General features: G+C 40.3%; 1 protein-coding gene and 1 long non-coding RNA gene across 2 annotated transcripts in view; one reads left to right on the top strand and one right to left on the bottom strand.

The window, feature by feature from the left end:
* Positions 1 to 25,979, top strand: part of LOC134221246 (uncharacterized) — a 55,060-nt gene that overhangs the window by 1,071 nt on the left and 28,010 nt on the right. The window contains exons 3-5 of the mRNA XM_062700433.1: positions 11,923 to 12,150; positions 12,214 to 12,475; positions 12,740 to 13,742. Of these exons, the coding sequence (XP_062556417.1) occupies positions 11,923 to 12,150; positions 12,214 to 12,475; positions 12,740 to 13,742 (1,493 nt within the window). The remainder of the gene's footprint in view (positions 1 to 11,922; positions 12,151 to 12,213; positions 12,476 to 12,739; positions 13,743 to 25,979) is intronic.
* On the bottom strand, positions 1,331 to 2,634 carry LOC134227251 (uncharacterized). The gene is made up of 3 exons (XR_009983641.1): positions 2,308 to 2,634; positions 2,169 to 2,249; positions 1,331 to 2,107 (listed from the first exon to the last, which is right to left on the bottom strand). It is a non-coding gene; the product is annotated as an uncharacterized LOC134227251 (long non-coding RNA).

Below are 25,979 nucleotides of genomic sequence, written 5' to 3' on the forward strand. Positions count from 1 at the left end.
CTCGCAGTTAATAACTGTAGCTGCGAGGCGGAAATGTCCCGGTGGGGGATGTAATGCCAATGAAGAAGAAGAAGTACAGTTCCATATTTCGATCTCAACGTTCCATTACCGGTTGACCAATCGGTTCTTAGCGACAGTGGCGTAGTTTCAATGCCCGGGACAAGGACATGCACTACATCTTCAACGTCCAGTTGAAAGCAGTTTTTTCTGTGGAATTGCAAAAAGTTCTCAATTATTCCTATAAGTTATTAATTTATTTTCTAGGTCATACGGCTTCCACGTTTGGATTGCTTCAAGAGCATTATTTTCTCGTAAAGGCTGCTGGTCTTTAAGGTCACTCCTGACGGAATCCAAGTTTCAAAGTGCTCGCGTTTTCGGGGGCACACCGGGCACACCACTTGATACGGAAGCAACGCACAACTGTCATTTTTATTGAGGGTCTCGCCGACATTTCTCACCAACACGAACGCAGGTTCGTGGTTGCAATCAATCCCATTTGATTTTGCCGTGACAGCTGCTCGTGGTTGCAAACAAACTGAGTAAAAGTGTGAGTGAAACGTGCGTGTACGTACACGATCGCTGAAAGCCTAATGTAGCAAAGCTAAATCAACAAAAATGACAGTTAAGCGCCGCCTCCGTATCGAGTGGTGTGCCCCCGAAAACGCAAGCACTTTGAAACTTGGATTCCGTCAGGAGTGACCTTAATGAGAGCTGATCTAGGAGAAATGATTAGTCTCAAATCAATCTGTGGTAACGGATGAAAGTGATGCTACTCTCATACTATAGTCAAGGCTTGTACCAATTCTCTTAAAAGATGAAAAAATCCTTAAAAATATATAAACCAATCAAATCTATTGAAAATGTAGTGAACGTTAATAAATCATTGTTCCGCATAAAACATATTGCCATCTTCTAAAGAATTCCTGGAGAATTTCCGAAGCTATTCTTGGTGAAATCTAGGAATTTATTCGGGAAATCAATTAGGAATTGCTTTGTAAATTCCTTTGAGTATTCCCTCGGAATTTTTTTAGGAATATATTACAGAATACTAAATTAGTTAGGATTTTTCAAAGCAATTCCTGGAAGAACTTTCGAAGGAATTTTGGGATCAGCTTTCCAAGGAATTATAATATAATATAATAAAGAAATCACTAAAAGAGTGTCCATAAGAATGATTAGCAATTTTCTAAATTATTTCTGAAGGAATTTCCAAGATAAAAATCGAAAAGAATTCCCGGAGGAATTTCAAAACGAATTTCCGGACGATTTTTCGTATGGTTTCATTAAGAAATTCCCGAAAGAGAACCTGAACCGATTTGCAAAAAAAGTGTAGAGTGAATTGTGGTGGATTTTTGCTAAAGGAATTCTTGAAAGAATAGCCGAAGGATTCCCGAATGAATTTTTCAAAGCAGTTTCTAAAGGTATTCTCGACGTATTTCCAAAGAATTTTTAGGAGCAAAATATCCGGAAAAACTCCTCTAGGTGTTTTACTTCTGAACGAGTTGTTGTGGATTTCCCGACTAGGTAGAGCAAGGTGGAAACTACCAATAGATGGAACGATCACAAACACTGTGGGCTATGAGCACCAACAAAACACAAAGCGAATATTTCAGTTTAAACGTAGCTTATATTCATTTTCATCGTGGCCTATTCTCACTCCTGACCTCAAGACCTATCCTCTACTCTATGGCTCGAGGCCCATACAATCGTTTTCTTAAACTAATGGTAGGTACTCACGGTACCGCTCCGCGGAGCCAACGACACACCGCTTGCCACTGAGCCGTTCATGTTGTTTGGTTCCGCCACCAGGCAGACTCTGGACGCAGCGACCACCCACCGACGATCACTCGATAGCCGCATCGAGGCAAACACCACACTTCCGATGTCTCACTTCTTGGTGTCCGTCGGCTTTCACTGCGATGCTATGCCGTCCGTCCGTCCCAACGCGGATCACCGCTCACAATCGTTCTAACACCACGAACACACGCTGATAATCGGTTGTTGTTTTTGACTCACCAATCCACGCACCACGGCAGGCTTGCGCCTCAAAGCAACACCCAGTCACGGTACGGTAACAAGAAGCAAGAATGTATAAAACAAAAAGACCCTGCAATGTACATGTGCCCTTTAGTCGGAGATGTTAACTGGAGTTCGTATTTTTCACTCACCCTTAGCGGGGTCTTCTATTGTCCGGTTGAACGATCTTTCTGGGCGATTCACTTCTCCACCGTTACCGAAAAGCAGAGATGCTGTGGAATGATGCACAAATTGCGATTACTGTACCCACAAATCTCAATTTCACCTCACCTTGCTGATTTGCTGCGATAGCCCGCTTCGAGAGGGTGTTTCGCTTTCCACGACGTTCCCTGTACGACGGTCTCGGGCGAGCGTTTTACGTGCTGGGTTCTTCCTTTTCTCCAGATTTAATTATGCCGCCAGAGCAGCCGTGCAAACGTATTGTCAGTGCTGTGACACGACGAGGTTCACGAATGTTTCTTAATTGAAATCAGGCCAAATCCGTTGCCTCTAATTTCACCAAACTGTGCACTTCTAACGCGGACTTAGTTTTGTCGCACTGGGTTTGTGTGCAGTCCGCTCTGCGGTCTGGCTGGCACTGCGCGTGGGATGGTGATGTCGTTCGCTTCTCTGTCGCGCATATGTGTGTGTGTGCTGATGAGAGATCAGTGGTTGGTAGCGCGATTGCCGATAAGTGAGAATTGCGTGAGTTATTTCTTCTCTTCTGTCCGTTAGACGTTGATCCCATGGTGGTTTCTTGTGCCTCGTTTCGACGCCATGCGTGTGTGTGTCCGATCGCAACCTCTGCAGTTTCCAATCGTCGCGTTGTACCGTGGCGTGGATGTATTTTTGTTGCACAGCCTATTTACTGCTGATGGAATACCACCGCACTGATGGTCTTCGCCGGTAAACGGGAGGAATTGGCAAACTTGCACAGGGGTGCTCAAGCAGTGGCTTGCGAGTCGTGTGACTAATTTAGCTTTTCACTTTTTCAAGTTGTGCTTAACATAATAATCTAACCCAAATATCGCTACGTACCACAAAACATATTTAAACGTAACAGAGTTCCTAAAAAATCCCAAGGAATTTCAAAAAAATATCCGAAGCATTTTCCGAAGGATTTTACAGTAAACGCTAGTGGCGCTGTAACCATTGAAATTATTTTGCTAAATTATGCTTCAATAAGCTTAATATCCTATCCAGATCACGATTAGATTATTTATCGTAATAAATATCGTGTTAAAGCGGAGAAAGAAAATTGAATGTATGGGGATGGCATCAAGTTGTTGTTTATCATGATATTTATGATCATAAATGGCGTAATCTGAATAGGCTAGAACATAATGAAACAGGCAGAGCTACAAAGAAGTTCGGCTTTATTGGGAGATGACTTGAATACGAATGAGGAAAATTCATTATGACAGCAACGCAGTCTACTTAGATTGTAATACATATTTAGTTTGGATATAGTTACTAATGGTAACGTGTTGAACGGTTGCATACCTAACACCTCCGCTCAACCGAATAAACCTAGCTTATTACGTAATTTTTCGAACGGGCCTCGCGCCAATCCCTTCGTAAAGATGTCTGCAACTTGTTCTGATGTCGGTTTGAAGATGATTTGAAATACACCGTCCTGAATCTTTGATGAAATTATACCGGATATCAATGTGTTTCATCCTTTTGTGCACCCTGGGTTCCTCGGCAATTCTAATGCAGGATTGGTTGTCTTCAAACAATGGTATCGGATGGCGAAATACGACACCTAATTCTTCGAGCAAAGTTTTGAGCCAAATTCCTTCGCATGCAGCTTTACTGAGAAATATACTCCGCCTCTGTTGATGAAAGTGATACCGTTGCTTGCTTTCTTGTCATCCGCGAAACAGTAGCTCCATAAATTTGAAACACGTTGCCAGATATAGATTTACGACCGTCTTGGTCGTTGCCCCAATCGGCATCCGCATAGCCTACCAGCGGTTGTTCTTCTCTGTCCCGATGATAGACCAAACCCAAATTGATCGTCCCTTTCAGATATCGAAGAATCCGCTCTAGATTACACCAGTGAACATCGGTTGGCGCGGACTGGAATTTACTGAAGAAGTTTACAGCCGCACTGATGTCGGGTCGTGACGAAAGGGCGAGGTACGTCAAACAGCCGATAAGTTCCTCATATGGTTTCTTTGTCACATCATGCACCTTCCCGTTTTCCAATTTCAAGTTTGGTTCCAGCGGAGTCGCCACCGGCTTGCAATCGCCCATGCCAAACCGTTGGAGCAGATCGTTTATGTACTTAGGTTGACTGATCCTCATCGTACCTTCGCTTGGTTTACGATTCACTTTCAAGCCGAGAAAGAGCTTTAACTCTCCCATATCGGACATCTCGAACTGTTCCGACAGTCGTCTTTTGAACCTGGTCACCAGATGTATTTGGTCAGAGACAAGGATAATGTCCTCGACATACAGCAACAAATAGATGACAGATCCCTTGTATCTCAAGTGATACAGATACGGGTCTACTACGAAAGGCCGAATCACAAAAGGCCGAATCACGAATGGCCGAATTACAAAAGGCCGAAAGCAAAAAAGGCCGAAACCACAAAAGGCCGAATCACAAAAGGCCGAAACCACATAAGGCCGAATCACAAAAGGCCGAATAAACTCGGCAGACCAACAAAGTGGACCGGAGCAAGCGCGCGCTTTGTTGGTCTGCCGTCTGCTGAGTTTATTCGGACTTTTTTTTATTCAAATAGAGTAATTCGCCAAATGTTGAACGGCTAATTTCTTAATATTAATTACTTAATTACTTAATATAGATTATTCGGATTATTTTGTAATTTCTTGCCAAAAGTCAGTTTCTCTTAAATTAGGAAAAAATTAAATACAGCTTTTAGTTAAAAACGTAATATTTGGAAAAGTTGATTTTGTTTAGCTTCTGATGTTGCAATTAGATCGTGAGTAGTGTGCATCATGAAGCGCACAACTCCTACATTTATGCGAATCGGAGATTCGATTATGTGGTTCTGTGAGCCATGAATCCGGTGGATTTTAACTCGGGCTCTTGCATTAGATTTGGGAATTTGACTTTTCCCAATACTACTGATGATGATAAGTTTGCTGCATCAGCACTTTAAAGTGCTAATATTTATATGTATACAGTGTTCAGTTATGTTCATCCTTTTATTACTGCAATAAAGATTGATTTATTATGCAATATATAAGGATTCAAATTGACTCTATAACACCTCCACTTGTTTCAGTTGAAAGATTGAACTTCGACGTTGAACTGACGTTAAATACCTTAACTGAATAAAATTAATTACATCGTTGCTAGTAGTTGCAAAACACGTGGACAAGTTTTTCTTTATGGGGCAGCATAATAAAAGTAAACGTTAATTTTTGAGTATTCCAAGTTATCTTGGTTGGAAGATTGAAACATTTGTAATGATTCGGCCTTTTGTGTTATTCGGCCTTTTGAGATTCGGCCTTTTGTATCATTCGGCCTTTCGTGGTTCGGCCTTCTGGGTTTTCGGCCTTTTGTGGTATGCTAGAACATTTTCGGCCTTTTGTGATTCGGCCTTCTGTGGTTCGGCCTTTTGTGATTCGGCCTTGTGTACTGATCCCACAGATACGTATCCACACAGGATCGCTTGAATTCGAGCTCCGTCACAAATGAATGGAATCGCTCGTTCCAACTCCTCGGTGCTTGTTTCAAACCGTACAATGATTTCTTCAGCCGGTAAACAAGATTTGAATCCGAACTCGCCAGACCCTCTGGTTGACGCATATATATTTCCTCCTTTAATATGCCGTTGAGGAAAGCCGTACGAACGTCCATCTGATGGACATGGTACCCCTTCTTATTAGCCACCGATAGAAGCGTTCTAACAGTGGTGATTTTGGCTACGGGCGCGTACGTTTCGTCGAAGTCGAATCCCTTCCGTTGCGAATACCCTTTCGCAACCAGACGCGCCTTGTAGCGGTCCACGTTACCGTTCTCGTCGCGCTTGACTTTGAAGACCCACTTGCAGTCCACAAGGTGCTTTCCAGCTGGTTTGGCTACGAGGTCCCACGTCTCGTTTTTCTGTAGGGATGCCAGCTCACTCTTAATAGCGGATTTCCAGTAGCACCAATCGCTTCGCTTCTTCAGACCGCCGATAGATGAAGGTAGGTCCTCTACGAACGCCTCTGCATTCAATGCAAAAACCATCATCGTGTCGTTTGTTGACCGGACACCTTCAGCAGACTCTGAAAAACATTCACTGCCAGTATTTGCCTCAAAACCAGTAATGAAATCAAGAAACTTACCGGGAATTCTGCGCTCCCGTCCGCTTTGCCTCGTGGACGCCTCTGGTGAGCTACTTCCACTATCCGATTGCGAAGGGAGCGCTCCGGTCGTTTCTTCGTCATCGTTTCCTTCAGCGGATTCGCTTTCCCCAAGTGATTCGTTGTCGGCTAATTCAGGCACTTCAAGCGCACCAGCATCTTCCACATAAATGGCAGGTTTGCCATTGTCATCGTCGTCGGACTCGTAAACAATCTTCACAGGTTCTTGACGCTGTGCCACTTTCCTGGTTTCGTCAAATACAATATCACGGGATGTGAAAACTGTATTCCTTCTAGGATCCCCGTTCGTGGTATACCCGACCACGACATTTTTCTCGCTGCGTGGGTCCAATTTACTACGCTTCTCTTTTGGCACCCACGTGAATGCAGTTGAACCGAACACACGCATTTTGTCCACCTTCGGTTTTTTACCATACCACATTTGAAACGGCGTTTTTCTTTCTTCCAGAGCGGACGTCGGACTATGATTCAGAATGTAAGCAGCTGTGAGGACAGCTTCTCCCCACATCGATTTCGGCAGACTAGCATCGTGTAGCATAGAACGTAACTTATCCAACAAGGTACGGTTTAAGCGTTCCGCCTCCCCATTCTGCTTCGGACTGTACGGAATGGTTGTCACCATTTGAATCCCCTCCGTGCGGCAATATTTCTTGAATGATTTGCTTGTAAACTCTCCACCGTTGTCACACCGCAGCCTCGACACTCTTGTGCCAAAGAATGACGTCACCAGCGCACAATACTGCATGAACTTTTCTTGAACCTCGTCTTTTGATGCCAGTAGGTAGACCACCGTGAAGTGGCTATAATCATCCATAAACGATACATAATAGCGCTTTCCATTCCACGTGGTTGGAGTGAACGGTCCACACACGTCGGAGTGTATGAGTTCCAACAGACGAGATGAACGTCGCTCCACAACGTCGTCGAAAGGCTGTCGTGTCTGCTTACCTGTCATGCACACTTCACACAAACATCGATCAGGGAACTTTTCAATATTTACTGTTGTCTCGATCATCTGATGTTTCCAGAGGTTCTTCAGATTCGCTTCTCCTAGATGACCGTATCTACGATGCCACAATTCGAAACCGTCGTCCTTCATTCTTGCCACACCTACGCTTGCAGATCCAATAACGCCACGGAAGTAGATGTCCAGGGCATACAGTTGACCAGTTCTACGTCCTACGCCCACAACACGGTTGTCTTTGTTGATGGTCACTTTTCCTCCAGCAATTTTAACAGTCATTCCGTTGTCTTCGAGTCGGCGAACAGAAAATAAGTTACATTGCAACTCAGGTACGTACAAGACATCCTTCACTACAGCGGGTTGCTTCTTGCCATCTACCATCATATCGACACGGATAGTGCCAGCAGATTCTGCCACAATTGCATGTCCGGACTTGGCTACCGAAATGAACACTTTTCGTTCTAGTGGATGTAACTCTTCGAACAAATGCTTATCTCGGATCATGTGTTCTGTAGCACCTGAATCCAGGAACCATTCAATTTTTCTGTTGGATACCGCAGCCGCAAAAGCCGACTCACCGTTGTGATCTTCCTCATGGCTTGATCGATTCACCCGTTTTGCAGACTCGTCCATCAGCCTTTTCTTGACGTACTCCAGAGTTAGCTGACCGGGCTGGATCGTTTCTAAAGCTGTGATTAACGCGTCGTAGGACTTCGGTAGCGACAATAAAAGCTGGCAAACAACATCCTCTTCTTCGATTTTTACCCCAGCAGCCTTCATTTCTCGCAACAGTTTTTCAAACTTGAGCAGGTACTCTTTCACATTTTCGCCTTCTTTCAAACGCAGTTCTTGAAACTGCTTCTTAAGAAACAACTTTCCAGCGATGCCAACACGCTCAAAGGCACTTTTCAAAGTATCCCATGCTTCTTTTGCTGTTCGCTTGTCCTTCACGTAGTCCAGTTGATCTTCTGCGATTCGATAAATGAGTAAATTCTTGCATTTCCGGTCTCTTGCCATGCGCTCTTCGAATTTCTTCTTCTTCTCCGCTTTGACCGCCGCTGTGTCTTCCGGAAGTTCTCTTGCGTACTCCTCGTTCTCGATGGCATTCTCCAGACAGTCCAGCAAATTTTTATCTTCCATCAAGACCTCAACTCCACAACAACCACAACTTTTCTTCGCCCATTTCAACAAGCAATTCAAGGAAAATAGCGCCTCGAAGTTTCTTTCTTCGTCAGCGTTCTGGGCTCATAACCTAATGAATCAGGCAGAGCTACAAAGAAGTTCGGCTTTATTGGGAGATGACTTGAATACGAATGAGGAAAATTCATTATGACAGCAACGCAGTCTACTTAGATAGTAATACATATTTAGTTTGGATATACAGGGGTTAGACAAAAAGGTTGAGATAGGCAAAATTTTGTTGAAGTTCAAATCAGCATAACTTTGCGTAGAAAAATCCGATTTTGATGAAATTGGGACCATCGGACGCGGAAACTCTTCTAGTATACAATCCCCATGCAAAACCTGAGATTGGTCCATGGCCACCGGATATGTTCCGGGTTTTCCGAGGGTATGTTAAAAATGGATTTTTTCTTTTTTCTCTTTTGTCATTTTATGTGACGTTTACTGACATCTTGTTTTATGTTTTCCACAGAAACTAGAACTAATATGCTGACCAATGCTGGCTGCAGATCCAAAATTCATTAGGTATACGCAAAGATATGGCCATTTTCGTGAAAACGGTACGGGATTGGTCATACACCCTGAATAAATATCACTTTCGCAGAACATCCGTAACCTGTTACAAATTGGCCGAGAGTCTTACAGTCCTCAAAATATATCTTTAATAAATATCCTATATTCATCGTCTTGAAAAAACATGAATTTTGACACCCATATTTGCATGGTTCCAGATGGTGCCAAAACCGGCTTTTCCGGGAAGGCCCTTGGAACCTGCTATAAGGGTGGCAGTGGACACTATCATTTTGGAAATGTTTCTGTCATCGTCGTCTCGCAAAGCCATGAAGTTAGCTACTCATATTTACATTATTCCCATCTGTTATCATTTTATCATGTTCCCGGGACCGTTTTACGGAAATGGCCATATCTCTGCGTAGTTTTGATGGATTCTCGATCTACAGCCACCATTGGTCGGCATATTAGTTCTAGTTTTTGGACAAAGCATAAAACATGATGAAAGTAAACGTCATATAAAATGACAAGCAGTGGAAAAAATGCATCTTGAACGTACCCTCGGAAAACCCGGAACATCTCCGGTGGCCGAGGACCAATCTCAGGTTTTGCATAAGGATAGTATACTAGAAGAGTTTCCGCGTCCGATGGTTCCAATTTTATCAAAATCGGATCATTCTACGCAAAGTTATGCTGACTTGAACTTCGGCAAAATTTTGCCTATCTCAACCTTTTTGTCTAACCCCTGTAGTTACTAATGGTAACGTGTTGAACGGTTGCATACCTAACAGAACATGGTGGTTTGACACTTATAGTACCGGTACTTTAGCTGCTAGGTTCAAGCAAACTAGATGTTGGTCACGCGAACAGGTGTAAGGACGTTAGACATAAAGGATGTTAAGCATAAAATGCACAAAAAAAGCCCACGACATAAAGAAGGTATTATGCCTAACGTCATGGACCCAGCAATTTCATATTTTTGCATCAACACATTTCCTAAAGTAATTTCGTAAGAAGTTCTGAAGCATTTCCTGAAGAAATTCCCAAACATATTTCCAGAACATTTCCTTAAGTTTTCCTAAATTTCTTAAAAAACAGCTGAAATAAAATCCATAGAGATTTCCGATAGAATTCTAAACCAAGTTTCAGAAGAAATTCCTAAAATGTCAGAAGAATATCTGAAGAAATCTGCAAAGTATTTTATACAGGTATTTCCGAGGGATTTTTACAATACATTTTCGAACAAACACCTAAAGGAATTCAAAAAAATCGTAAAGGAATCGCCAAATGCATCTCAAAAGGAATTTTCGAAACAATTCCTTGTGTGACAACCCCAACGACTTAAATTCCTTTAGGGGGATTCGTCACAGTCTTTTATGCGGGATCGGCTAACCTTGACACCGAGCTGCACAAGAAAAGTTTGCGCCCAGCAACGGCGGTTTTGTTAAGTTTGTGTTACTTTTGCTTATTAAGCAAAATAAAGCACTTCACAAGGTTCCAAATGAGCCGTCAGGAGAGAGAGTAAATCAATGTAGAGAAAGAGAGAGAAAATAGTCAATTCTACTACAGGTTAGCTGTAAGTTAATTTTAAGTGAATAAAAGAGTCTTGATTGAACCCCAACGCGGTGTGTACGCGTTTTAATTAATTACAAAAAGAAAACCAGTGCCGCCGCGCGGCCGGCCGGCGGGGACCGTCTCGCCCCGTCGGTGCGCTTCACTTGAGATGTTTTCTAAAGTTTTAGCAAAGAAATTTTCAAATTAAATCCTGGAGGAAGTTTTGAAGCATTTCTTAAAATCCGGAGGGTTTTCAAATTATTCTTAAAAATAATATTTTTCGCAATATTTACTTTTTTGAATTGATCATTTTGCTGCTAAAATCTATATATGGCACGGTTGTTTATGCCTGGAAATTAATGTAAAACACCTGGAAAAATCAGGGAATTTTGTTTTCACAGATGAGTAACACCCTGATTTAGAATGTCTGGCGGCTACACACACCTTCTTTAAAAGTATGCATTTGTCCGGAATAAGGCAAAAGAGTACATGACTCCTTATTTAAAAGTACGCATTTGCCCGGGATAATGCAAAAGAGTAGATGACTCCTTTAAAAGTATGCATTTGCCAGGAAAAGGCCTGATGAATCCATCTTTTAAAGCACACGATTTCTCCTTACAACGAGAAAGCATGCACGCATTTGGTTGGAAGAAATCTAATGAGAAGTTCATTCCTCCATTCAAAGTAAAAGTACGCATTTGAAAAAAAAGCTTTAAAAAATCACATTTTTCAGGAATAAGGCAAATTAGCACATCATTTCTTCATTTAAACCATTTAAATTAAAATTTACCCGGTCTTAGCTTCTGCCTAGAGTTTTTATGATTCTTTTAATTTGTATGCCAAATGGTCATTATGCCAAATAGTCGTTATGCCAAATGGTCGTTATGCCAAATGACCTTAAAATCATTATGACTATTTTTCTTGCCAAATGGCCCCTGACCATTCAACTCGGTATGTCAAATGGCATTATGCCAAACGGACTTATGCCAAACGGCATTATGCCATTTGGGGTAGCCCCGTTCATATTTAGTATTAATACGAACTTTTTTTGTGGTAAGTCAAATATAGGAAATGTTGCATTCTGGGGTATGGTATTCTGGGGATTAGGACATTCTAGGGAATGTCTTTCGGGGGATGGAGGCATTCTGGGGATTGTGGTATTCAGGGGAATGGGAATGGGGGAGTAGTGCATTCAGAAGAATTATTTTCTGGGGAATCACTTTCTGGGCAATGGGTTTCTGGGGTATGACATACAATCGTGTCAGGCCGTACCTACAAAAAAATAATATTATTGAGAAATATGATTTAAATAGTGGAAATTAACTTCCTGCTAACATTCCATCCATTTCCAGACTGTCGCTGTGCTGGACTTTGACCGAAATAAATGGTGTCGGTGTGTGGTAGACGGAGTTGTCGAAGATAACAGCGGGGATAAGCGCTATAATTTGTGGGCAATCGATGATGGAGTACCGATCCAATCGTCCTCTCGGTATGTGAATCCTCTGCCGGAAAAATTCTCCAGAACTTCCACCAGCAAAGTTCGGCGGGGAGCTATTAAAAATATTCTTCCTTCGGAACAGGTCAGAGCCAATCCAGCTTTAGGGATTTCCTTCAGATATTAACTCAAGATTTAATACTTGCAGGTCTACGATTTCCAGGCGGACAGGCTTGTGCCAAAGATAACTTCTCGCTGGGATCCGAGTGTAGCACCGGTGCTGCAGTCCATAATTCGTAACTCCGTACAAATCAAATTTCTGAACGTGACCAGACATACGGTGCATAATATAATGGTCAATTTTGGTGAACTGAGATTGGTCACCAATAAGAACAATAGCTATAATGCAGCTCAAGTGTTGAAGGAACTGCGCAAGGCATTTGAAGTTGAACCAAGTGACTTCATCGCCAGTAAGTATAATTGGGACACGTGTGAAGAAACGATGTTAGTGCTTACGTCTTATTTTCCAACGGAGTTACCCCGGAGGAATTCCCATTGACAACTAGCATTTGTTTGTCTGTAGTTTTGAACTTACAGTCATCAGCCATGGCTCAGCTCAATATCATTTTGCTTTCTTGCGTTCCATCCCGACTTAGTTTTAACAAGAGCCGCTACCGATTAGGTTTTACAATCACTCTATACTACAACTGGCATAATCCATTTTTTCATTTCAGGGCTCGCGGAGATCCAAACTATGAATGTTAGTCGATGTCCAATTAATAACGCAAACGTAAATACCGTTAAAGACAATCACGCCAAACCAATTGACATAAGTCCGATGAAGCCGCTGGGGCGATCCAACCAAAATGGTTATACGAAGGTATCGAATGGAATACCCGACCATGATCGGGAGCCAGAGGTCAATGGCATTGAAGATGATTATGATTTCGACGAAAGCGCTAGTATGGTAAAGCCATTCTACAAAGCTCAAGTGACGCCACGTAAGCCTACAGTGGATCCGATCTCAGAAGGCTCCAACTCTGGCGAAGAGGAGTATCCACTAACGTCCCCAATGAACCGTTTGGGGATGAGACTGGATTACGAGAAAGAACTTTGGAAGCAAAATGTTCGTCCCGCCAGCAAACAATCAATCGCTACGATAGAAAAAATCCGAACTACTGCCAACTCTAACGGTAGTTATTCAGTTGAACATTCTAGCGGTTATTCCGGTAAGAAATCGAACGGCTATTCCGGTGTGAATACAAATGAATCAATTCGCCAGTCGAGTGGATATTCGGGAAACGATTTAAAGCATGAAGATCAACAGGAGAAACCAAAATCGACCGTTTCGTTTCTTGCCAAGCTTGAGATGCGCAAGAAGCAACGGGCAGCCGCAGCTGCAGCTGCTCAGAAGCAACCCATATCCGAGGAGGTTGAAAACAAACCTCGTTATCCGGAAATAAACATCATCCCTGCCGGGTATCAAATGGGTAACCTGAAATTTGAAAATGGTAAAGTGGTTGCCGGTACTACAGAAGATCCGTCGGAAAGCAAACCAAACTCATGGGGTTACTGTAAGCCGCGAAACCTGGGCAATGATCGTGGAAAACAGCATCAACAGCCCCCGAGGCAGCAAAAACAGCAGCAGCATAGTGACGAATACGATACGGACAACGGAAAAGTTTACGTCACCAAAAATGGAAGTCGATTTGATCGCGTTATTGAAGACGAAGCATGGTAAGCAATTCGATTCCTCGACAGTAGAAGTTATGGTTTCATATTCAAAAATGAACTAAATTTTTATGCTTCCCAAGAAGGTATTTAGGATCTATTTATAATTTTACATATATTAGTTACTTATTGTAAACTAATTTTCATTAGCCGATCGATCGATAGAATCGTTCTGAATGATAATGGCTTTAACGGGTATCTTACTCGTATGGAACGCGATTTTGGTATGAGACTGAGAGATAATTCTCGTTCCAATATTGACAGTGTTGTCACTATTTATTACGAACGCAGTAAATGTAACTAGCAAAGCAGCTTACTTTCTTACCTTTATTACCGAATACAATTCTTGTAAATGTTCTAATATAAGCTATGTGACGTCCGTAATAAATACGAATGATTACGGATAAACGAATATTCCATGTCTTAATGGAATGTTTAAAGTATCCTGTCTCGCACTCAAAACAATGACATTTGTACATGGGATGTTTGTGTTGTAATCTGTTCATTTCATAGTTACAGTTATCAAGCAAAGGTTTCAATAATCCACTGTTAGTAGTCTCCAATGTTATCTACATCTACAATTGAAGGGAGATAAAAATAACTGTCAGCATTGAATGAGTACAATAAGTTTATTAAAAAAATAATGAAAATAGGACAACACTGATATGATTAAATACGATTTACATTTGCTGCATATGGCATTATTCATTCGTATCAAACCTAGGTAGAATAGTAGCGCGACTAAAAAAATAATGACGTGATAGGAAAACGGCAGGAATTTCCAGTTGGCTATTGCACTCTCAAGTGACAACCTTATAGCCTATTCAGATTACGAGCATAGAGAAACAGACGACTCACTTAGAACAAAATGCAATCAAAATCATCGTCACGGAAACATTATCTCCCAATGCTAAGTTCACTGTGTGTGTGGACAAGCGGCAACCAGATGGCGGTAGTGTACAAACGTCAAACACAAGCGAAATCGGTCGAAACCCTATCAGTGGCTTTTTGACCACTTACAAAAAATTGAATTCACCGTTAAAAAGGTGAACGATAGAACATGTGTTGAGTGAGACGTGTGTTTCTCTGCGTAACGAGCTTTATTACGCGTTAAAGTGCAGAATGAAAATTGAATGTATGAGCACTGGCATCAAGTTACTGCTCATCATATAATAAAAGGCGTATGATGAAGAGAGTAGACAATTAATTAGAGCTATTTAGCGGAATGTCTTTACTTGTCATAATGAATATGACAAATTAAGAAAGTGAAATTGTATGCAGATTGAAGGGATCGACTAAGCGTTTAATATTATTATTCTTCCAACATTGACTTTACATTTCGTTATCACTAAATTTTCTATTGTTCATTTAAAAATGCAATGTTATGTTTAAACCTCAATGAAACTGTTATCTAAATATTTTGAATTCGTTCCACATATTGTTGTACTTTTGAGAATAAGCATTGAATTCTATAAAATGATATAAGTTATGTATTTATTTATGTGTCTACGAAAATTATTACATCTTACACAGATATCCTATCTGTTTCTTATTTATTTATCCAGACTAAGGCCGGAGTGTCCTGTATAGCACATAAAAGTCGTCTCCATGAAACTCGATCTATAACTGCATGGCGGAAACCATATTTTTACCGGCTTGTTGTCCGACATTCTGGCTACGTGACCGACCATCTATCTTTCAACAGCTGATGCAACTCGTAATTCATTTGCCTCCTCCATGTACCGTGATGTGCCCTAATTTCGCGCGTGCCCTAACTTCGCGCATTATAAAATAATTTATTTTTTTTTCAATTTTTAGGTGCCAGTCAAAATTGAAAAATCTGGAGTATTATAAAATATCATTGTTGTTGAATGTTTTTCACGAAAAAATTTGAAGAACAAACTTGGTTTACCGTGGAAGTACCATATTTGACGCAGGTCCAAACTTGGCGCACTTTCATATCAAATGATTCAAAAAACCCTTTTTTCGCCAAAAATATATCAACGAATAAAGCTAGATGGCTTTATTTGCTCTTCTTCTTTGCATATATGGAATAAAAAGCGTATTATTGATAAAGAATCAACGTACCCGAATAAAATATGTGGAAGTTATACGCATAATGCGTCAAATTTTCGCTTTCTTAGCCACAATGCTAAGGATCAAACGATATTTTTTTCGCGCAAAATTACTTTTGTGAGAATTTTTGACCCCTACCTACAAACAGCTGAGCATTATGAGTAAGATTTCCCTTTTAAGTTGAACATTGTAACATTCGAACGCATTTTTCAACCCAAAATGTTCTGCGTCAAATTAGGCTCACAATCCATTGCGATGTTCCTAATTAATCTTAGCAGACGAATAGACAAGGCAGTGCTTATAAACCTCAATAATACTATTAGGAAAAGCAATAAGTATTCATTTAGTTTTAACTAACTCTCTACTACTTACAATATTAGTCAACGTTATCCCACTACGTGTCCAGCCCATGATAGTATGCCTTATGATCTCTTCGATTTTGATGCGTTTTTTAACGCATTACTTACACGGTATTTGGTTATTATGCAGTTTTTCTATGCTGGTTTTGAAATTCTTGCGAGAAAATAATATTATATAATAAATTAGTATCCTATAATTTAATTTACTTTCTTTGTACGAAATTCTAACAAGCCAAAAAAGAATAACAAATTTTCAATTTATTTCTGTCGCTATCCAAGCTACTAGTCGGGCAACCCTGAATATGAAATTAAACAAAAATATGACTGGCTTTCTTATATAAGCTTCAGTGTGTGTAAATAGTTTATTGAAAAAATGTATATAGACGGGCAGCTCACATTTTTTGAGATATATCTGCCGGTCACGTAACATTTGCATAATGGTAGCTTCAATGTGGTTCTAAAAGGGTTCATATACAGGTTGCGTTTTCTGTATCCTCCTCATTTTATAGATTCAAAATTGTAGATTACCGAAGAAAGTGAAGTTTTTATTACAAATACAACAGATCATGGTAGGCTGGTTACGAAATGAAATGTCAAATTTAATTCTCCCGTGATTCACGGGCCGTGAATATATACTTTGACATGATTCTTACACCTTATTGAGAAGCATTTGATTGATGTGCAGGATACATGAAACTAACAAAACATTTACGTGCTACTTAGCATATAACTTGCAGAATAACTGAACAAAAATAAACAAAATGCTGCTTTGTATAATAAATTAACTTGTTATTTTATATCGTACAAAGTTCTATTACAATGTAATTATATAATAAAAAATGATTGAGTTTTAACATAGTTTCAAAGTGCGTCAAATTAGGAACAACTTTGCGTCAAATAAGGAACACGGTAAAATTAGTGCGTCAAGTTGGGCACCTCGAGTACCATATAAAAACAGATTAAAAAACTAAGAAATATACTTATATTTCGAGGTTTCATTATTTGTACACATTCTATAATAGTAGAAAGCTCGTTATGCAGAATATTAGGCAAATCCATTTAGAAATTGTTTTTGAAGTAATGATTATTTTTAAAATGTTCTTAACTGCGTCAAATATGGTGCCTCCACGGTAGTACACCAAATAAAATTATTTCAATTTGATCCTCCCATCGACCGCCATATTTGCTTGTGCTTAGCACAGCGACGAAGAACATGACCCAAGTAAACAAATGATTTTACTGTACAAAACTGGCTACTTTTTGGAAATATTTGTATCCATTATGCTCTGTTGGATATGTTTATTCGTCATTACTATTGAAAAGTGTAAAATTTTATGTATTTTGTGTTTATTAAGACTTTTGCTTTGTGCGCGAAATTAGGTATATGAGAGTAATTATGGTGCCTAATTTCGTTCATTGTTGTTGCGTAGTTTTATTTGCAACATTCTAATGAAACAAAAGCAAAACAATACTCAGGACAGCTTTACATTGAATAGAACCCGAAGAGTTCATTTCCATACGCTTTTTATCTAATTTTCAGGCGGATAACCACCGACATCGACTAATGTTGACTTGAAAAATCTTATTGATCAGTGCCTGCAATAGCTATCAAAACCGATGGATAAAATGATGCTAAAATGTGCTATGTTTAAAATGATGCTAAACTTAAGATAAAACTACAGCAGCTTTTTCAATAATGTATATAATATTGAAGATGTTTTGTATAAAACACATATTTGAAGATGTCTCATGTCAGAGATAGCGGAATTTAAGACTTTCTTTCATGACGTCCCGAAAATTTAAACTTTTTTTATACACCAGCTAAACATTGCTCATACAATGCCTTTTTTCTTAAAATATGGTTTATATTTCAGAAGAAAAGGATATTTTAGGAATTATGACTTGTGTCAACTAAAATGCATGAAGTAATCTAAGTAAAGCTCCAGGATCGAAATATAGGCACATACCATTTTGACTAAAGAATGGGTCACTGACGGCTGTCCGATACCGTTATCTGCATATTTTGAACAATGGATGCATGCTTCTATTGGTTAAATGATTATATTTCATCAAACCAATAACGATATTCAATTCCAAACATGAGCGAAGTTAGGAACATTTTTGCGCGAAATTAGGAACATTTTTGCGCGAAATTAGGAACTATCCTATTTTCTTGCGCGAAATAAGGAGCATACAACGGTCTTGGATTCATACTCCAATTTTTTTTAAATAGCGGCAAAATTTGCAAGTAACATTTTTTTGAGAACCTAGAATCCTTCTACTACGTGATGCAGTAGCAAATGGATTGTGCCACGTTTGGCCTAAAGTCGTTTGGCCTAATGCCGTTTGGCATAAGGTCGTTTGGCCTAAAGTCATTTGGCCTAATGGTCGTTTAGCCTTATGGTCGTTTGGCCTAATGGTCGATTGGCCTAATGGTCGTTTGGCATAATAGGTACATATAGGTGTAAACGATTGAAATATATTGTTATATGAAATTCTTTTCGTAGGTGCAAAATAAAACCATGTGCATGTGATCAAAAAGCGAAATACAAACTAACGTTAAAATATTTCAAATCACTTTTACAATACAATAAAACCAGGAATTTATAAAAAGAAAGGTATAAAAAACAATGAATCAGATATGTTTTGGCAATGTCGACATATGAAAACAGTATAACTTGAAAGAACTGATCATGCTTCAAAGAAGGCATCAACATTTTTGGAAAATGCTTGTCATATGCAATAACATAGCAGTAAATCTCGAAAGAACAGCACATGCTTTAAAGAAGGTGTCAACCATATTGTAAAGATTGTATGTTTCCTATACAATGTCAAAACTGTAAAACTCAATATACAAACCCCATTCGATTTTGACATCACGTTCGGAACATTTATGTTGCCAAAATCGAATGGTTTTTGTTTTCTTATTATACTTTAACATTTCTTCACTTCTTGTGACGCTAGCCACACTGTGACCCTTTTTTACATTAAGATACTCATTTTTCTTATATGTTGTAAAACTATGTTGATTTTTCTCAAAATTGAGCCCACAGAATTTTATTTCGAAATGAAAAGTGAAATGAAACCCAATTTTAATCATCTTTGAGGGGAATTGATTATTTTTCGACGGAAGCATTTTGTTTTATTTTTAAAAATCATCAAAAACTGTACTTCAGACAATATTCGGCTAAAAATGAATTAAATCGCATATCAGCAGAATGAACCCAAACTTATGGCCGGTTTACCATATAGTGGGTGAAACCAAACTTTTGGCCGCCAGCCGTCTCCCTAATAAAGAAAACAATAATAATGAAAAAAAAAAACTTTGGCCTATGCATACTATGTACTTGAGTAAACATTTTGATTTTTAAAAATAAAACAAAATTTTTCCGCCGAAAATCATCAATGCCCCTCAAAAAAATTGGGTTCCATTTCACTTTTCATTTCGAAATTTTGTGGGCTCAATTTAGAGAAAAATCAATATATTTTTACAACATAATAAGACAAATGAGTATCTTAAGGTCACTCCTGACGGAATCCAAGTTTCAAAGTGCTCGCGTTTTCGGGGGCACACCACTCGATACGGAGGCGGCGCACAACTATCATTTTTGTTGATTTAGTAAGACGGCGAAAATACGACCAAAAACTTTTGCCTATATTTTTCGAGGGTGAACCCAAACTTTTGGCCGGGAGTGTACATATCGTATGTGACTATCGGATAATGTTGTTATACACCAATAATGTGGATTTCCAAATGTAGCATAAAATAAAATAACATTTTCACATAATTTACTAGAAAGAATAATTTACGTTTTTCAAATTATGCCAAACGACCATTAGGCCAATCAACCATTAGGCCAAACAACCATTAGGCCAAACGACTTTAGGCCAAATGACCATTAGGCCAAACGGCGTTATGCCAAACGTCATTAGGCCAAACGACTGTAGGCCAAATGACCTACAACCTAGCAAATGTTTCCAAATGGCCATTACATGTTTTTTAATGAGCCTTCTTACTTTGTCAGATCTTAAGTGCGCGAAATTAGGGTACTTCACGGTACTATCTTCAAGGATTGCAAAATTCGCTCTTAATGAACGACGATACACAACATTTATGCCTCTCTCAATCGTAACAAGACTCGTGGTCACCCGCTGTCCTCTTAAGCCTCTTCCTATCGTGTACTTCGTACTAAGCTTGACTTCCCTCTTCAGTCTGAAGTCGTCGGAGTTGCCGAGCTGAACGCACTTCGCGAAAATCGTAACGCTCGTACCAATCCTTGTCCTTCGTATTACACCCTCTAAAGCGACATAAAACTGTATGGTTATCAAACTGGAAAAGTGCTCCGTCTTTACGTTTTCGCGAAAGAAACAGACGAGTATCAATTAATTGCATACTATTTGACAACTCGGCCGTACGAAAGTCATTTTTTGTTAAATATCTTGGCTGCACATATGCACAGCACATGTTTCGAAATGGACAAAGTGTCTTGGAGGGACTCGAACCCTCAACCTCCACTCTCTAGTTGGGCGTGATAACCCCTACACAACAAGACCACTTGAAGGTCAAGTTTGTGGAAAAGCCATCAGACCACTCTATACAAATCCACCCAGCACCCGTTACTGGGGTCAAAGTGTGTAAAGTTTTCGATAATAAGCAACGTGGGCTCGCGTGACTGTGGATATACAACAGTAGAGCACGTCGTTTGGGCAAATCTAGCATCCGAAAGATATTCAATTTGCAAAAAAGAGCTAACCGCGGTAAAGGTTGGTACTCGGTATTCTGATGGCTTTTCCGCACACGTGACCTTTAAGTGGTATTGCTGTGTAGGGGTTATCAGTGGAACTCCAAATTATAGCTGCGTTTGAATAATATTGATTTTATACCTCGTGTTGTCCTGCATTAGCTTTAGTTGTAAAAAGCAGCTAAAGGCTGAAAAGCACGCCCAAGAGAAAAGTCGTATAATGGAGAAGAATTTAGAGGCGTTACTGGATCGATGGGACATGTTCGTCGATCGACTATTGAGGATGAACGAGTCGTTGCAAACAGAATCGGTCAGTGTTCACCTGCTGAAACTGTATGAGGAAACGTTGCACCGAACTGCAGACGATTTCGAAAAAAAACTTACTCGGAAATCTCGCTCTTGCTGCCGAAGGAAGAAAGAGTAGCACAACGCACTGAGTATCAAACGTTTGAAAAGCTTCACAACCAGATTAATATCAAACTTAAGGAGAGTATTGCTCAAACAGAGCTGACAAGGAAGCTGGCGGAGTTGCCGAACGTGTCGGCGCTTCCTACAACATCAGCGCCGCCGCCTACATACATCCAAGCTCCAGTATCAGTTTCCCATTTCACCATTTCATCAAATTTATTCCAGAGCATCATGTCGCGATATACACAGGAGACTCCAGCTATGAAGATTTTACACTTACGAAATGCGCTTACCGGCGACGCGAAAGAAAAGATAGACCAGGACATTGTGAACATCAATGACTACGATGCTGCCTGGAGAGTCTTGGAAGATGCGCACGAAGACAAGCGAGCTGATACTGGTGATTCACCAGTGGTGAACGTGGCAGGCTTGGCATTTGCTCGCACAATGAGCTCAATGAGCAAAAAAAAGTTCATCAAAAGTGAGCAACAACATATCACGGATATGATCAAAACATACAAAAAAAGATGCTCTTCGTTGTGGGAAAAATGAGGAGCGGCTCTCTTTGAGAGAAACCTTTTGTCTCAATGAGCCTCTCTGAGGAGCATCATTTTTGGTGTTCTTTCGAACTGAACGTACAGTTAAATGATAGCACACTTCTGTCAAACCATCGCTACCCGCACAACAGTCTTACAAATTCGTACTTTTATGAGACCAGCATAAGAATAGGGACCGTGTATAGCATCCATGAACGGGTAGAAATGAACACCATTCTATCTTTACATTAATTATTTACTGCTTCTAAGCAACAGGCAGCTTGATGTAGGTAATTTAACATTTATCTAGTTAACAATTACAATTTGAAGTGCAAAGAGATTATTGACGAAATTATCTTATACTAGACGAACTGTCCGATCTCTCTCGGGTTTTATTTTTGATCTGTCAATCATTTAGTTGATTGAGGCGTCGCACTCTAGATCGATTTCAGTTCCGAGTTTGATGGCTTTCTTCAGAACTTATTAATCCGTTGCATTTAGACAACTTCCCAACTTTCCCCAGCAAATTGATCAACTATTAGTATGTACAAATACAGTTGATCCCAAGACGAATCGATTACTGAGAGAATCTTGTAAATTGGTCCACTCGTTCGTGATTTATATTGCCTCAAAGGAAATGCAAACTCATTTTTGTATATAGAGACTAGTTGAACGTACCCGAGCTTGCTCGGGGTTGTATTATTTTGCATTCCTGTCAATTGTTGTGTTCATTGCAGCGCCGCACTCTAGATCATTTTATGTGCGATCGCATTGGGTTTTCTCCCAACTGGCCCTAATATTGTATTTAGACAGTTTTCCACCAGATTTGCAAACTTTTTGAATACACAGCGGAGCCCAAGCCGAATCGATTGGTGAGGAAATCTTGCAAATCGGTCTTATTAAACCGCATGATCCCAGTGTATACCATTTTGACCGATAAATACAAGATTTGTTCGACTGCTTCAATTTTGATTAAAATATACTAAGCTCTTTCAAGAGAATGTCTTCAACGTGTAAAAATAAAATGAAGCAGTCCTTAACCCGCATTATGACAGTGATTGAATTGTTTTCTAAACAAACACGATAAATACAATTACCTACTGGCTACCCTTTAGATTAGCCAACTAATGATCATAAATTTATTCGCCACCACCAATTCCGTCCTTCGAGAAAAGAGGCTCAAAGATACTCAATGAGCAACTTTTTCCTCACCTCATTGAGTCAAACCATTTAGTTATCATTGAGAAATGAATATATTTCGGAGCAACCCGAAAAAGAGAGAAGCGCAAAAGTACAAAAGAGAAGAGCAAAGATTCGTGTGTCGAGAGCAGTGAGCATTTTTTTCTTCTCCTGATTTGCTCTGAGGAGCATTCCATCCCTGGAACGTGATATATAAGAAGCTTGACAAGGAGACACAGGAACAGTGGGAGATGAAGCTCCGCAGTGGTGAGTTGCCAGCAGAGGTGCAATTTATCAACAATGCCTGCTGAGTGTGATTATTTTGTTTTGTATTTTTCTCTGCTCCTCTTCGCCTATGACGGTGGCTTTCAGTCAGTAAGACAAAGCAGGAGTAGATTAGCTTACTCGGTTTGCCAACAGCGGGTTGAAGCTGATGATCAATTGGCACAAATTTCCTGTCACTGTCTTTCAAGTGATAGTATTCACCCATGCATTTATATAGGGCCGTCGCATTCACGCAGCAGCGAGTGAACTGAATGGACTGTCACTGCGGGCTGCGTGTGCAATGAGAAGAGAGGTCTTCCAATATTTTGGTGCCCAACGTTCAAGAGCATGAGTGTGTCGGACCGCAGGAATGTTATTACTAAGACGAATTTGTGTTTCAACTGTCTAAAGGCACGTCATCGGGTGAATGAATGTCAATCCGAATCTCGATGCAAAATGCAAGGTTGTGGTCGCAAGCATCACAGTTTACTCCATTCCGCTGATACCCACAGCAATCCAGTTCCTGAGAAGAGTAGCGAACCGAAGCAGTCGCAGTCAGTAGTACCTGCCAGTCCTAAAAGGTGTCCAAGCTACTACTTCTGAGCAGCAGAACGCCGCAGTATCCCTGTACACCCACGTCAGCAGTATGAAGCGTCAAGTTTTGCTGTCAACAGCGGAAGTTCTAGTGGCTGGACAAAACGGTTTCAATGTTAAATGTCGAGCATTGTTGGACTCGGGATCCAACAGCAACATAATCACCGAGACGTTGGCGACCAAGTTGAAGCTCAAAATGGATCGTGTAGATTTGTCAGTGTGTGGTTTAAACGACATTCTGGAAAATACGCAGACGCTATGTACGTGTGGTGGGAATTTTCACAGCTACTGCTACACAGCTGCTGCTTAACAAACTCTGAAATGGGAATTATGTTAACAATCCCATTAATAAGAATGGCAGACCTTGGGAACTGCTCTGTATTATCGTATATCAACTTACACGATTTAGTATCTATACCCAATACTTTTCCATTCACCGACCACGGCTCCTGGATAAAAGCAATATCCAGTTGACTTTGTATAAACCTCCTGCAAAGTACAGTGCTTGCACCCTTTGCATGATGGAGATTTATTTGGATGAATTTGAAGCTGTTTTTTCTATTGAATGTGGTTATTGTGTTATTGCTTTTTGGGTACTTTTCCTTGTTCCCCAGAGAAAGTTTTGCAGTCCTTCACCAACCGGTTAATGCCTGCCGAAGTTTCAATTTTTCTGTATCCACGTTGTGAAAGAGCTTGTAACGGGCTTGGTGGTCATATGGCTACCGCTTCTGCCTCATACGCTGGACTCAGGAGGTCGTGGGTTCAATCCCAGGCCCGTTCAAATTCTCCTACTTTGTATCTTTTCATATATTTATCATGTTCTAGCAGTCGCTAGAACTGGAAATGGGCTTTCATACCGTTTCCATCTTCTATCCCTATACCTACCTAGTTCTAGCAGGTTACTGTTAGAATTCGAAATGAGCGAAAAAGTTCGTTTCGACATGCAATTAGAATACTACACCACCCTTTCATAACTATCACATTGGCAACCCGTTAACCAAGACAAACCTCTGCCATCAAACCTTAACCCCAAGATTCCAATAAAATTCCGCAGGAGCTCGTGACGAGTGCAGAGGTGTTCTCGGCTTGCAGTGGGCGAGTGACTGCATCATCAATTCCTTCCCATCCCCGATGACCGCGAGGACGTGCCAGCGCCGTTATCGACTATCCAAAATACTAGAGCTCTCGGACTGTGCATTGAGGTTGGAGAGCAAATCCCATGCTTCCATCCATTGGTTCCCTGTGCAATTGCGATTGTTCTGGTCGATCACGGAGTAGCAACTACGAAATGCACGGTCATCATGCTCATGCTCATGCTCATCCACGTTGTGAAAGAGCTTGCACAGTACTTTGGAAACCGCTTGGTCCTGGGACCTGCGATTTATGTTTTTTTCGCCCATAATGTCGTCTCCAGTTGTATCACAGGTCCTTTCCTTACTGTTAAGCTCCTTAACGTGATGCTGAGTCCTTCCAGTATTATGGACATTGCTTGATTCTGGGACTGTCTGATGAGTGATGATTTCATTAACTTCATCCTCGCCGGTGTTGCAAGACTTCCTCTTGGCCTCACTCATGTCAACATACATTTTGTCACTGTCAGGTTTTTATTGGGAGTTCCTGATAGAAGCATTCCCAAATTTGTAATCCAAAACAAAATCACATTATTTCAAGGTTTTCATTGATACACCATCCACGCTGAAAGTAAGTTCAACATGGCGTTTATTTATAATCTTTTGCAAGAATATTTTCCAACTATCCACTACTAAATAGAGATGCACCGAATAGTGGTATTCGGTGTTCGGCCGAATATCGAATATTTCAATTTTAGTTATTCGGCGAAACGAATATTCGGCCGAATGTTCGGCCGAATAACCTGCCCCTATTCGGCCGAAAAATCTGCCTTTATTCGGCCGAAAAATCACTCATGCTCAATTGATACCAATTTCAGTAGGTTTATTGAATAAATATAAAGGAAATAAATATGTTCACCCCCTAAGAAATCAAACGCAGGATTTCTTTTGATAGACTACTAATTGTTTTTGAAGAGAAGAATGTCTTATTTCTAAAACATAACGATTCATATAC

The sequence above is a fragment of the Armigeres subalbatus genome, chromosome 3 (genome assembly GCF_024139115.2).
Source record: "Armigeres subalbatus isolate Guangzhou_Male chromosome 3, GZ_Asu_2, whole genome shotgun sequence".
NCBI classification, from domain to species: Eukaryota; Metazoa; Arthropoda; class Insecta; order Diptera; family Culicidae; genus Armigeres; species Armigeres subalbatus.